Source organism: Opisthocomus hoazin, chromosome 7 (assembly GCF_030867145.1).
Source record: "Opisthocomus hoazin isolate bOpiHoa1 chromosome 7, bOpiHoa1.hap1, whole genome shotgun sequence".
Lineage (NCBI taxonomy): Eukaryota > Metazoa > Chordata > Aves > Opisthocomiformes > Opisthocomidae > Opisthocomus > Opisthocomus hoazin.
This window is the reverse complement of record NC_134420.1, coordinates 67,250,166-67,263,939: the sequence shown is the minus strand read 5'-3', so window position 1 is coordinate 67,263,939 and position 13,774 is coordinate 67,250,166. Positions and strand designations below refer to the sequence as shown.

General features: G+C 39.7%; 1 protein-coding gene across 7 annotated transcripts in view; it reads right to left on the bottom strand.

Annotated features, from left to right (window-relative positions):
- Nucleotides 1-13,774, bottom strand: part of SYNE2 (spectrin repeat containing nuclear envelope protein 2) — a 197,274-nt gene that overhangs the window by 123,315 nt on the left and 60,185 nt on the right. For 6 of the 7 annotated variants that reach the window (XM_075426856.1, XM_075426857.1, XM_075426862.1 and 3 more), the window contains 12 exons: nucleotides 13,057-13,215; nucleotides 12,200-12,361; nucleotides 9,649-9,750; nucleotides 8,118-8,318; nucleotides 6,957-7,122; nucleotides 6,092-6,204; nucleotides 5,119-5,321; nucleotides 4,632-4,751; nucleotides 4,243-4,531; nucleotides 3,269-3,438; nucleotides 1,015-1,327; nucleotides 112-276 (listed from right to left, as the gene is read on the bottom strand). In XM_075426856.1, the coding sequence (XP_075282971.1) occupies nucleotides 112-276; nucleotides 1,015-1,327; nucleotides 3,269-3,438; nucleotides 4,243-4,531; nucleotides 4,632-4,751; nucleotides 5,119-5,321; nucleotides 6,092-6,204; nucleotides 6,957-7,122; nucleotides 8,118-8,318; nucleotides 9,649-9,750; nucleotides 12,200-12,361; nucleotides 13,057-13,215 (2,163 nt within the window). The remainder of the gene's footprint in view (nucleotides 1-111; nucleotides 277-1,014; nucleotides 1,328-3,268; nucleotides 3,439-4,242; nucleotides 4,532-4,631; nucleotides 4,752-5,118; nucleotides 5,322-6,091; nucleotides 6,205-6,956; nucleotides 7,123-8,117; nucleotides 8,319-9,648; nucleotides 9,751-12,199; nucleotides 12,362-13,056; nucleotides 13,216-13,774) is intronic. The other variant, XM_075426861.1, reaches the window with a different exon arrangement.

Genomic DNA, 13,774 nt, shown 5'->3' with positions numbered 1-13,774 from the left:
TGACATCATTAGCAGTTCTCCTTTATAAATGTGATGGTCTAAATGTGATGGTCTCTACAAGGCCCTAGAGTATGGGCCCACTTTCTCCATGATGCAAAACCTGCAAAATACCTGTGATTTCAACTGGTTTTGCTCAGCTGATGGTTGTTCCATTGCTGGACCTTCACAATTAGCAAGCTTCTCAGAGACAGTTTTCACCTCAGTGCTCAGGCCTGCTATCATATTCTGAAACAGCTGGTGCTCCCGAACATGACTTTCCAACGTCTGCACTATGGTCTAGAAATCAAGGAGTTTCTAGGATTAGTCCACCATTAGCTCAGACAACTATAACCCATCCACAGACTGTCACAGCTTTTCCAGGACCTCTGCAGCACAAAAAACTTTCGTGTTTTCCATAAAATACCCAGCAAACCACAGGTGCACAGAAGATATCATGCCCTCTTCCTAGCACCTCATGGACTTCACCCTGAAAAAAATCTTCATTAGCATAAGGAAACAGAAGTTTGCATTCCATAAGAATATATGTTTAAAAAGGATGTTTTCTATTCAAAATGGATGACAGATTAGATGCAGAATGTCACACAGGGTGCAAATGCAATTTCCACTAAACTGAGTGGAACTAATCACAAACAAGATGCAGGAAGAGCCATGCATCCTTCCAAAAGAAAAAAAAACTAACGCGGCTTGGAGATTATATGAACAAATGCTTCATATTAGACCTGTCTGAATCTGTTTATACAGGTATAAAATATTATTCTTCACACTTACCTTGGTCTCATTTGTTTAGACATTTATCCCTCTGGAAAGCACAAGGCTGTGAAAAATGTGAGCTTCTGTGCTCTTTTTCCCCACACTAAGAGACAGAGGAATACCCTGCCATTCCACAGAGGAACTTTCACCTCTCCCAGCTTTACCCATAAACTTGCCAGCTGAATGACACTACAGGCAAACAGTGAGAACTGCAGTCAACAGGCATACCAACAATCTCACAAGGAAAGAGAGTGAGGTCCTAACCTGTAGCTGGCTGAGCAGATTCTCATGTTTGTGCTTTAATTCCTCCCATTCCACCTTTGTGAAGCAGGGATCCCCAGTGTGAACCTGCAGGTGATCTTCCTGGCTTTCCAATTCATTAAATCGGGAAGTTAAGTCTTCTGCTTTTTGCAGGAGGTCGGCATAGTTTGTCAACGGAGCTTGCTTCTCCTGCAAACCAGGCTGAAGGTAAAAACCCATCTCCTGTTGCTGTTTCTCCAGTTCAGCCAGAGCCTGTCTCAGATCTTCTCTGCTTGGCTCATATTGATCTCTGTTGAATTGAAGTTGCCCTTGAGGCCTGAGAAAAAAATACTGCATTTAATAGTATTAATTTTTTTTCACTCATTACCTAGAAAATGTCAATTTGTGAACAAATCAACCATTAGAATGAACTTCAGCATACTGAATACTTTTCTTCAGGTTTTAAATTACTGATAAGCTTTTGACTGGAATTTTCAAGGTGATGAAAACAAAAAAAAGTGAAGCTATCGCTGCTGAACTGGATTTTAATGCAGGACAAGTGACTCTTACACCGTAACCTATAAACTCACAGTTTACAGCATGTGATGCTCATGCTCTGTATTTTTCTGCTTTTCATTACAGCTGAAGTTCTGTTTAAAAACTACAATATGGCTATGAAACCTTTTTCCTTGGCAACTTCTTCTGAGAGTCTCCTGAAAGAGAATATTCTATAGAAGATACACATTGCATTGGTTGAGATGGGGCTGTGGGAGTGCTTTAGAGATACAGACAACAAAACCAGCATATGCAGTATGGGTCATGTTAGCACAACCCAGTGCCTACCACCTTCCTGACCTTGACATTGGATTTCAGTTTGTGTGGTTTGTAAGCACACATGCTGATCTGCTGCAGGTGAACAAGTTGCATTTGTCCACAGGAAATATGCAGCTATGATCAGTGAGACAAAAGTAACATTGTATGTTTACATTTAGTGATGAAGCTCGGTTATTTTCCAGATGGAACTTCAATGCCAACATTTGAAAATATAATCCCACATCAACAAATCCAAATAAATAAAGTCTGGTTATAATTCTGTAAAGTACAGCAGGATAAATAAGGACAAAAATAAAGCTTAAGTGTTTCGGGTTTTGCTCCTCAAGATTCCTATTTTTTGGCAAATGATGAAGCGCAGTGTCACATATAATAAGTACTCTTGCTTCAGGTTCCCTATTCCTGCTTCACACTGCTGTCTTTACCATAATCTGTAATTCACAGGCCTGATCCTGAAAGGTCCTGAGCATCTCCTCAGGCGTGCTGAGCACCCCTTCTTTACCATACTGTGAAGAGGGTGCTCTGCATTCTGCTGTGTTGGATCCAGTATAGCTGATGTTCTGTCTTTCTGAATGCCACTTGTATTGCTTGTACGGAGTGCTCATTAATAAGAGAAGGCAATTGAATATTCCCAAAAATAATTATTTTTAAGAATACATTCCCTGGTCATTTTTAAAAAAGTATACAGCAGGCCTACTCTAGCTTCCATTGATCTCAACAGCAAATTTCCCACTGATTTTACTGAAAGTCAGTTCAAGGATGTTTCGGCAGACAAATATCTTGAAAGTGTCTGCATGTTTTAAAGGACCAAATTGGCTCTCAGATACAGCAGCCACAGTGCTAATGACACTAAAGTGCTTTTGCTGACTTAACAGCACCAGCTGCCACAGCCAAGAAAGCCTCCCATAGAGCCAGAATAAACCAGGCTTTAAAAACTCTAAAAATCCCAGCCTCCTGGTTTTACCCCAAACACTCTTCCACAGCAGTACGAATCTGTGCAAAGGTAGACCCCACCTCTGCGGGGGGACCATGCCTGGGGCACAGAGCCCAGATCACGCTGCAGGGAAGGGCCACCGCAGTGGTAAATCAGTGCACCCTCACTGCATAGTCTAATGAAACAACAAGCAATGGGTGCACTTTTGTAAAAAAAAAAAAAAAATTTTAAAAAGTGGCTGAGCTACTTTAGTACCAAAACGGAATCCGAGGCAAGCTGGGCGACCCCATCAGCTGTCATGCCTCTCCCCTTACACTTCCTGGCTACACCCACCACTTCACCATTCAACCCAAACTGTGACCTGCCCCTCCACAACACTGCAGAAATAGAAGTATTTTTGTACTGTTCTGTCCCCAAAGAACACAAATTCAGTGGAACTGGTGCAGGAAGAATAGAAGAAAGTCAATATAGCAGTGAGTGATCTGTACTGCCTGTTGGCAAATTCCACATTACCTTCTATATTCAGTGGCTAACCAACAGGTGCTTTCCCACTGGTTCTGGAGCTCAGAAATAGTCTGCTGAACCACTGGCTTCTTATTTTTCTCAAATTTCATTAAAGTTTCTCCTAGAGCTACCATGTCCTGTATTTTGGCCTCTCCTGCATCTTTGACAGCTGTGATTTCCTGTATTAAACAAGAAGCAGAAGCAGTACATATACACCTATTTTTGGTTACAAAATAAAAGGTATTACCAATGATTTTTTTGATACTTTGTACACTGCTGTTCAAGACAAAATAATTCTCCTTCCAGTATATTGCATAACTTATACATAAATAGATAGATCACCTAGTTTTAGAAAGTCTGGAACAATGAAGCTGATTTATTAATTATTCTCTACATAACAAAACTAATATTGTGTTGACAAATAAAAAAAAATGCTCCATATCTTAGGGAGAGATATTTGTCACAATAATACGCCTTCCGCAGAATGAAATACGTAAACCCCAGCACCCTCCTTTGTGGCTACTCTATTAGGAGGCCTCCTAAGTAGGCAGAGAGAGGAGACACCAAAGAGGACATTGAGGCCTGGAGACCCGCCCAGGCATTGGAGCAGCTCAGCATAACGGCACTGCAGGACACCCGAGAAGCCACACGCTTTGCAGTGGCTCTTTGGATACCCCAGCTGCATTACTGACCTCCCTCTCCACCTCTGGAGTAGGCTATGATGGGAAGGTGCAGGGCCACCAGCATCTTATGCATTCAGTGCTGCTCCGTCCAGAGATGCAGGAAAGATTCTCATCTTACACGCATAATAAACTATGCAAAAACAAAACAAAAAAAACCCCAAACACCCCCACCCCAAATAAGCCACAAAACCACAGGCAATCACCAGTGACAGTATCTTTTAGGAGGTACTGACTCATTAAGCATTCCCCTGATATTAGCATGAGCTGTGAAGTGGAAAAGAAATACATTTAACACAATACCTTTATCTGATTAATCCTTTTGTCTGATGCCAACTCACTTTCCTGTGAGTTTAGGTTATTAACAGCCTTCTCAAGCTTCTTGATCCAGCAAGAAACATCCTGGGCAAGTTCTTCAAAACTCTGTCCTTCCACTAGAATTCTCTCAGTATTCTCTGCCATTTCACTTACATGTGTTACCAGTGTCTTGTATCTATTAATAAGATCACCGGCTTCTGAAATAGTTTCATCTTCTGTCAGCCCAGCCTCCCTCAAGAAATTTGCTAGCTGAGCCATAGAGTCAAACATTTTTCTGAAAAAGGCAAAAAATTAATAAACATCTATTTTTTGAAAGAACATGGAGCAATTCTCTTTAAAGACAGTCCTTAGACAGCAATGAGAGAAAATGATACCTCTGCATTAATAGCGTTTTATAGAAGTTTTCAAGTTTTGTCTCATCTTTTCTGATCTCTTCTAGTTTTAGTTCTTGAGCAGTGAGCCACTCTTCCAAGACCATGCTGCTTTCTTCAAGGCTAAAAGGAGTATAAATACAGATACAGGTCAAAATGGGAGGCATTACATGACTAAAACCTGCTAACAGGAGTGTTTTGCTGAAAAAAGTAACATATCATGCGCCTGATCAAGCAAAGTTTTAAGCACAAGCATAATTTTAAGTATCTCTGTGTCAGTGAAACTATCCATAAACACATACTCCCTGTAACACCGAGTCTGCTACGAAGAGAAAGAGCACGAGGCATACAACAAAACACTCACTACGCTTTATTAAAATAGCATCTTTAATGAAAAGCAGGGCTGTTTGCCATTCACCATAGTTGTTTAATAATGAATCATTTTATAACCCTTGTGATGAAAATGTCAGAAATGACATTAGTTCCCTACCTACTGAGCTGCTGGAGAGAAGCACCAAGTTTCTTTTCCCGTTTCTGACATTTGGAGATCAATCTTTGTAGTTCTGTTTCTTGATCTCTCACACGGCTGTTAAGGTGGTTAATGCTTGCTTCGGGCATGTAATGCTTTACTTTATTCAATAAAGTTTTAACCTCTTGGATATCGCTGTCTTTGCCATCAGATGTTAGGAAGTGCTGAGTAAGAGCATAAACACAAGATGCATTTGTCAAATTTTCTGTTGTATAACAGATATTTATGTTAACAGGAGATGAAGAACTCTTGTATCTCCACCAATATTTTCTACAGAAATTGCAGTTCCTGAAAAGGAATATAAGTTAATTCACAGTTTGCTGACTATTCCACTTGTAAATGGAAAAGCTGATGTTTGTAAAATCAGGAGAAAGTGAAGTAGACGACTTCTTTCCTACAGCACAAATGCACACGCAAGAAATAGGGAAGCAGCAGTCAAATCTAGCGCTGCCATCACTATGTCTTCTGCTGCTGCTTAATTGGGATCACTTCTTGCAGATGTTGTGGCTTTTCCATCTCTTTTCTGTTGATTCTGTCTGACTTTGAGTGAAAATCTGGCTAAACAATGTGAATGCAAATTTTTCACATTTGAGTCCAATGGGAGTCAGAATTTCATTTTACTCTTTACATATTTGACTTTCTGCATCTTTGCACACTGAAGTAATTGCTCAAGGTCCATTGACTTTCACTAACTACTGTCCTGTCTCTCACTTGCCCAATTACGTCTGAACTTGAACACTGATGTTCCATTTTAGCGATGTTACATTTTCATTCCACTTCTTGTCCTAATGCTTTAAGTTACACAAAATGTGCTTTCAGTCTCAAGTTACAAAACCACTGCAGGTGAATTAACTCCCAACAATATTCCCCTGTGTAAAAAAGTAAAACCTCAAGAACAATCAGCTTTAGAAATTAGAACGTTTTAATACTTTACCTTTAGCCTCTGCAGTCTTTCTTCCAGTATCGGTTTTGTTTCTGAGGGGTCAAAGCAGTCCTTCAAAGACAGCTGAGTGCTGCTGAACCAGTCATTAAAATTCTTGCACTGACCTGAAAAAAGATATGTTCAATTTTCTTCATTAATTGTGGTCTGTGAAAGAAAATCTTATTTAACCTGAAGGTTTCAGACAATTTGTAATCACATTTATCAGTGCTACTGTCAAAGGTTGCTTTTCACTACCGACGATGTGACAGAAAACGCTGCAGTTCATACTTTTTTTTTAACCCAACATTAATTGGCAATAAACACAGCTGTTCACTTGGGACAGACAGTCTGCTATACATAGCACTTGCAGTAAACAAGACCTGGATTACCCTATTGGCAACTTCTCTCATTTCCACACAAATAAATATTACTCAAAACTATTTAAAGATGAGACCACCTTTGGGCCTGATGCTATGCCTGCACAGTCCTGTGTCTGCATAAAACAAAAAGTAACTAATAATACTATTCATTCTCATAACTAAGGTTAAATAAAAAATGACTAGAAAATATCAAAAAGTTTTATTTCTGTGTTTTTAAATTGAATGTTCTTTCTGAATTATGCTTTATACTTATTTTATCTATTTTATAAAATGTAAATATAAGAAACAAAATACTTTGATTCAGATTGAGTAGTTTGTTGGAATCAAAAGCCATTTTTATCCAAATCTTAATCTTGTTCAGAACCCTGAAGCAGTTGGAGATATCGAAGCAGTTTCAGCCACTGAACCAAAAATAAATTAATTGCACAACCTTCAAGTGACTATGATGGTCAATACAAACTTATAAAGCTACATAAATGTGAAATGTGTTTGCTTACGGTTCAAAACACCAATAAAGTGATCTTGAAACACATGTTTCTTCTTATTAAATAAATCAGTGACACATTTAAGCTGCTTATTTAATTCATCCACATCAGGACAATCTGTCTCTTCTTGAAGTAATGTCACATGGTGTTTTTGTTGCAGAATTTTCTGGTATATCTCCTAAAGTTAAAACAAAAGGACAACCGTTAAAACCAAAAATTTGAAGTGCAAGTGAAGTTCATTGTACAGAGCTGCTTTAGTACAAACTGGAGTTTTGCAAAAAGGTATCTAGTCCTGCCTATGAGACAAAATAATTTCTTAAAGTATATTGACATTAACAAGGCAACCAATAGGTAGATATAAGCACTAAACTCTCCTTGAGCAGTGTATATACATCTGTATGCATACATAATCACACATACATTCACTCATGCACATTTTGGCATCACAGAATAGATATGTGAAGTACACAGTAATATAGTATGTTCCAGAGCACATAATACCTAGAAACTATAATGCCTCAGCTGCCATGGACACTATTCAACCCCTAAATTACTTACTCTGCATGTCAAGTCCCTTTCAGGTGGGTTGAAAGATAACTTAGGGGAGTTGGGAGAATTAATTAAAAGCTACACCTTTCTTCCGATGCCTGTGAATTCACTGCCCCAAACTCTAGTGGGTCTGACCCCCAGAATGTGCATAATCCACTCACTGCTCAACAGGAGGTTTAAAACTTGCCAGCCTTGAACCTCCAAGCAGGAAGGAGCTCGCTCTTCACCTCTCTCCCTGGTGCCAAGAAAATGGAAAGTTGGCTGATATCGCCTACTGGGAGCTCCCCTTGCAGGCAGGCTGAGGTGGCACAAAGACAACCTCTGTATATTACCCAGTCTTGGAAAAGATACAACCCAGTACCCTCATCACTACTGCTTCAACGTATCTTGGGTGGTATACTGTTGTTGTGCCTATCACTAACCATATCCAATAGCTGCAAGGGTAACATCCAGTGAAAACAGAGTTTACGTCTCTGGCAGCTTAAGGAAATATTCAAGCCAGGCTCTTCACTTGACTTATCCCAGCAGTTTTACAGCATATACAGGAGAAACACTTACAAAGACTTGCCCAGGAGAGAAATAATGAACAGAATTACAAAAGATGCATAATTTGTGGCACGCTACCTCTAATTTAGTAAATATCTCTAAGGTGTCAGAAGGAGATAAAGCTTTTAAAAGTGATTCAGTCATTCCAATCTGTGTTTTGGCCAGATCAAGGTCTCCTTTTAGTTCTGCTGTATTCACGCTGAGTTCACTGGTCCCCCGCTTCATTGACAACAGCGCTTTGATTAGCTCCATTTTTTGCACAACAGATGATCTGATGACCTTAAAAGTGCAAATAAACATACATAAGAAATTCTAAAGGATTGATTTCCTAGAATATAACAGAACTCCACGATAGACATAAAAAGCAATGAAATTATCTGAAGTCCAGATGTTTCAATCACAGCTTGTTCCAGTTTCCTTCCCTCCCACGCCACAAATTGAAAAAGAATAGTATTTAAGCCCTGCTTTTCTGAAGAGGAATTATCTCAGTTCATTTTTATTAGAGATGCATTTACTGGTGCTGTTTTACTAATAAGTTTATTTGTCAGTCTGCTCTCAGCTGGATAAAGGCTTTACACACGCTTCAGCTATCAGGAAGAAGAGGGTGCCAGCTATCTCTAACACACCTACCTGCAGTGATCCCACCGGGGCAAATTCCCCGCAGTGATACAAAAACCTGGCAAGGACAACAGAAAGGTGGGGAGCTCTGGCTCAAGACTACTAAGGAGCATCGGGTCCTTAACCTTACCCTTAAGGCTTCCACGGATTTGCATGAGACAGCAACTCCGTAGGATCATGGCCACACACCGAACCACCACCCCACGGGGCTCAGGGTGTGTGGTGCTCCTGAGGAACACACTGCACACAGTACAAGGTTGCTGAGTCCTTTCCTAAGCTCCTTAGATCACTTTACCCAGCCAATTCCTCCGAGTTCACTGCCTGCTGAGGGTAAACACCCAAATATCCAACCCGGCTCAAGCTCAAGGTGCATCTGACAGAGACCGGGAGTGGATGATTAGGGAACTGCTACAAGATCAAGGTAGGCCAACATGGTCTCAAACAGTAGTGAAGAATTTATTCTCTGCTGTGTGAAGTTAACACAAACAGATGAAGATTTCCTTGTGATATCCCAAAGGAAAACATCACAGTAAACACCACTCTATGCAAACAGCTACATACTACCAAGACACATTAAGCCATATCTAGGTAAAGGTACAGTTTAACATAGACAGTCAGCATGCTGAGATGCTGGGATCCCCAAGGGGATGATGAAGTTGGTCCACTGCACCTTGTTCCTGGCCAACTGCTAAAAGCCAGAAATCACTGATATTGGCCTCTTTCAGTAGGCCTGCAAAACTGTTGGGTCAGGTCCAAGTCCCCAAAAGGCACAGCACTGAGAGAGACCTTTGTGTTTAAAGCGACACATTTGGTTTTAACAGCTCGAGCAAGACAACTACTGGAATGTCACTGCTAATAGCCAACAAAATGCCTCCAATTATCTTTGGGTAGATTTAAGTCAAACCAAGCAGTGATTGTGGAAAAGATGATACTAGAAGCACGGCTGTAGCAGTGAGTACTGGGCGTATTAGTTGTAAAAGCTTCTTCATACCTGTAGCTCCAGAGGAGATTCATTACTATTCAGAAGTTCTTCTATCTCAGCCACTGTGTTGTCAAATTTCTGGAGTTTCTGCTCTTGGACTCTTAAGCACGCCTGAAGGTGGAAAAAAACCACATCGGTACTTGAGTTTTCCCCTAAATTAAATTTCCGTGTTTCTGCTAGAAAATTATATTACTAATATTCTGATTCTGCATTTTGGTATATAAAACTCCTGCAACTGGTCCATCTCCTGATTTTCATTTTAGCAATTTAAACATTTTTTTGTATTAGAGTCAGAAACACACAATGTTTCTCAGGCAAAGCAGTTGTTCATGTAAGTCTAGCATAAATTTAACAAACTTTATTATTTTACTTGTATATTAACCGAAGTAAATTTGCAGGGTAATTATTTTAATTCTGTACTAATTTCTTGCTGCTTCTATTAAAAAGGGATATTCTCAGATGTTATGAAGTCAAGAACTGGCATCCTGATGATACACTTTGGTAGGGATGTGATAAAATACAACACATGCTGTAAGAACTTATTAAATGTAAATCTTTTTTGTATGAAAAGACCTCTACTCATTTGAATGGATTTTGGAACAAGCCAGTAATATCAAAATAAAATACCAGCTTTGACTTCTGAAACAGGATATATCTAAAATAGTCCCACTGTCTCATATTCCCAAATCGATATTCCAAACTAAGGACAAAGTATTCCTTCGCAGTCTCTGTACAAGCAGTCATCAAAACCCATTCACGTGCTGCAGCCCTTAAAAGAGTTCCCATCTGCATACTGGCTCCAGCGGAAAGCAGAATTTCGCTCACACTGTTTATACTGAAACCATATTTAAATATACAGTCAAAAAATTCACTACTCTGTTCTTTTGTGACAGGCTTCTTGAAAGCACGTGCACTGGTGCTCTGCTGCGTGGTCACAAAGGACCCTGGGTTTCAACCCTGTGCAACATGATACATACTGCAACAGTTGCAGATTTTTTTGTAATTAACATTAATGTAGTGATGTTTCAGGATCAACAACAAAAGAAATAGTAACAAATTGATAAATGAACCTGCCGCCCTCTGCACTTTAAATCATTTTACAAGAATACCAATTCACCAAGTTTGGTTTTCTCTCCTTCTACTCTCTTCCATTATATATACTTCTATAGTAGCTCATGGGAAAAATGGTTACTCTCTCGCTTGCCCTCTCTTCCCTTCTCTTTTGAGAATTATCCTCTTGTGTGGGAGCAGCGGAGTAACCTTGCTGCAACCACCTCCAGCACAGCCCTTCCTAAGCACCCGTAGTGAGGCATGTCAGGGGCATGGTCACATCATGCTGGGCTTGAGCAGTTTCCAAGTAACAAAATGGTTCTTAAGATGCAGTTGCCAGCTGGTGCATTTTTACTGGAGCCCTCAGGGACCTGAACTACCCCCAGGTAAATTCTAACAATACAATGGTAAAGGCAATAATAATGTGACAAAATATCCACCTCTGCACAGCGTGTATACTACTCTTTCAGGGGGAAGATATATACACAAAGAACACCTTGGCTTTTTGCTGCTCTGCAAATTAAAACAAATGAGCAGTGCTAATAGTAGCAGCAGTACTGCAAATAAGCATAATAAAAACCAGGGCATTTGCAGCACTTAAACACTGAGAAGAAACTGCCTGCCTGTTTTCAAACATGCAGATATGGGGTCTGCTTATGCCTCAACCCCACTCTAGTAGGAAATTATTTTTGTTTAATAGATACCAGCTATAAGCACAACCAAGCAGCGCAGCTGGTCAATTATGGCCCTAAAGTCAGAAATTAAAATATTTAGCCCTATATATGATGCTCTTCAATTGCACAGAGCTAGTGCATGTGTTTTTTACACCCAACTACACCGCGATACCAAGAGTTAATGCTATAATCTGTGCGAAAGGGGCATGGGCAGCCCAGGCTCTGCTGATGTCTGCCTGTGTGCAGCCCCTGCAGACCCTTAGCAGCCAGCTACTACCAAGGCTGCATAGAGTTACACCGGGGAGCACACCAGGACAAGGATCGCAGGAGCAAACAAGCCACCTCTTCCAACCTTTTCTTGAACGGTGCATTGCCCAGCCATTTCTGAGGCCCCAGTATCTTCACTGACAAGCAATTTCTAACTAGAAAATTGTTTGCCAATACATGCTCTCGTCCCTTTGTTCTCTAGGTACAATGCAATATGTGCACCACTGTACTCTAGACTACTAGCTTTCCAGGCCTTCTCTTTGCTGTATGTTTGCAAAGCACAAAGGAATGAGGGGACTTTTGTAGTCCAAATCAGCATTCACATTGTGGCATTAATTTAAAACAATTAAGTATACATATATGCTATCTATTTATTAGTTTCCAAGACCTATATCCCCAACACACTATACAATATCTTCAGTGAAACCATCCATGCAGATACAATTGCAAATGTTACAACTTCCTCTGCTTTTGCAGTGCTGATACTTCTACGCGATGTGCATGTTTATAGTCTAAAGTCCATATCACTATAGAATAAGTTAAGGGTAAAAAGTTTCCATTCAAATTACCTTCAGCTGCATAAGGTCCTTTTTGGTCAGACAATGGTCTTCTCCGTTCTCAAGTTCTGCACTTGCCCAAGTGTCAATTGTTCCAGATAAACTAAGAAGTTTGTCCCACAAAGCCTGAGCTCTTCCCAAATTATCACAGTAGTTTTCAATCTTTTCATTGATCTACCATGAGATTCATATACAGAAAACACACACAGATTTCAAAAATGTTGAGTTATATTCTAAAAGCAAACTCAGCATAATAAAATCAGAGCGAGACAAAACCACCCACAAAAATAAGTGCAGCAAGGGAAAAAAATCTCCTGTGTCTTCACAGTGAACTGATCATGGAGAAGATATTTAAATCCCTGCCACACATGTTGCCAAACATACCAATCACAACAGCAGCTTGCCAGTTTTAAGGCAGGTTTAGGAAGGAGCCTTACTCATTAATGTTTATCTACTCTCAGTAAATACCATCTAATCTCAGTATTGATGCACTGCTTAGATCAACAGTGGCAAATATTTCTCACCAAAAGCACCAGCACTGTAATTCTCCAGATTGTCTCCAACGTCTAAATCCACAGAAGTTATTATGGAAGCTTACAGATTCATGCAGAAAGCACAAATATTGCCTTTCTGCATTTCCTAGAATTATTTACTCTCAGGGAGCCCCCATGATATAAATTACCTGAGAGATCAGAAACATAACACCAACACACACTCTGCAAGCTTTGCTCTGGTAAACACTTGGATTTATCTCTTAAGAATCTTTGCCATATTGCATTTAATTTATTCCAAATATTACACATGTGTCAGAATCAATTACTATAATGCATAACAGATAAGACCACCCTGATAAATTATTTTTTACATACATCCAGCCATCTGTCCACAATAATGTTCGCCTCATTCTGAAACGGAGGCTCCTCAAAGCTTCTCATTTTATTGAGCTGGAATTGCAGGTTTTTGCTGATCTGATTTATTTTGTCTACATCTTCAGAGTGATCATTAAATTCCTCTTTTGCCTTTTCAATCTGTGAAAAAGACCAAATGGGATATTTACGAGCACATTCACTTATGACTGTTTATTCAGCAAAACTTTTTTAACTGATATGCTGTTCTTTTCAGTTTAGAGAAACAACACAAAATAATCTATCTTTTATGATGGAGCAGGAATGTATTCTGTGTTGTTATATCCCTGTCATGCTGATAGGAATATTTCCCTGATAGAAATCCGCATCGTTCTGTTCTTGGCCGCTAAACAGCGCAGGGGGAACTATGAATAATCTTTTTCCGACTAAGAGAGCCAAAACCACAGTTTGCTTTAAGAGTTGTAATCGCAAGATCCAAGAGGACCGTACATCCATACACAGAACCTCGGTTACAGAAATAAACAATGCACAAAGTAATAATCATCTGAGATGGTATTACAACTCTACAAAACATAGCCTGGCATTCTGATCCCCAGGTTTTGAACTACTTTAAAAAAAAACAACTTAAATCCTACTTAAACATAACCATTGTCAAATATGCCATTGCCAGAAACTGGAACGTCCCTTTTTCCTGCTTTCTATTTAAACACTAGACTGCTTC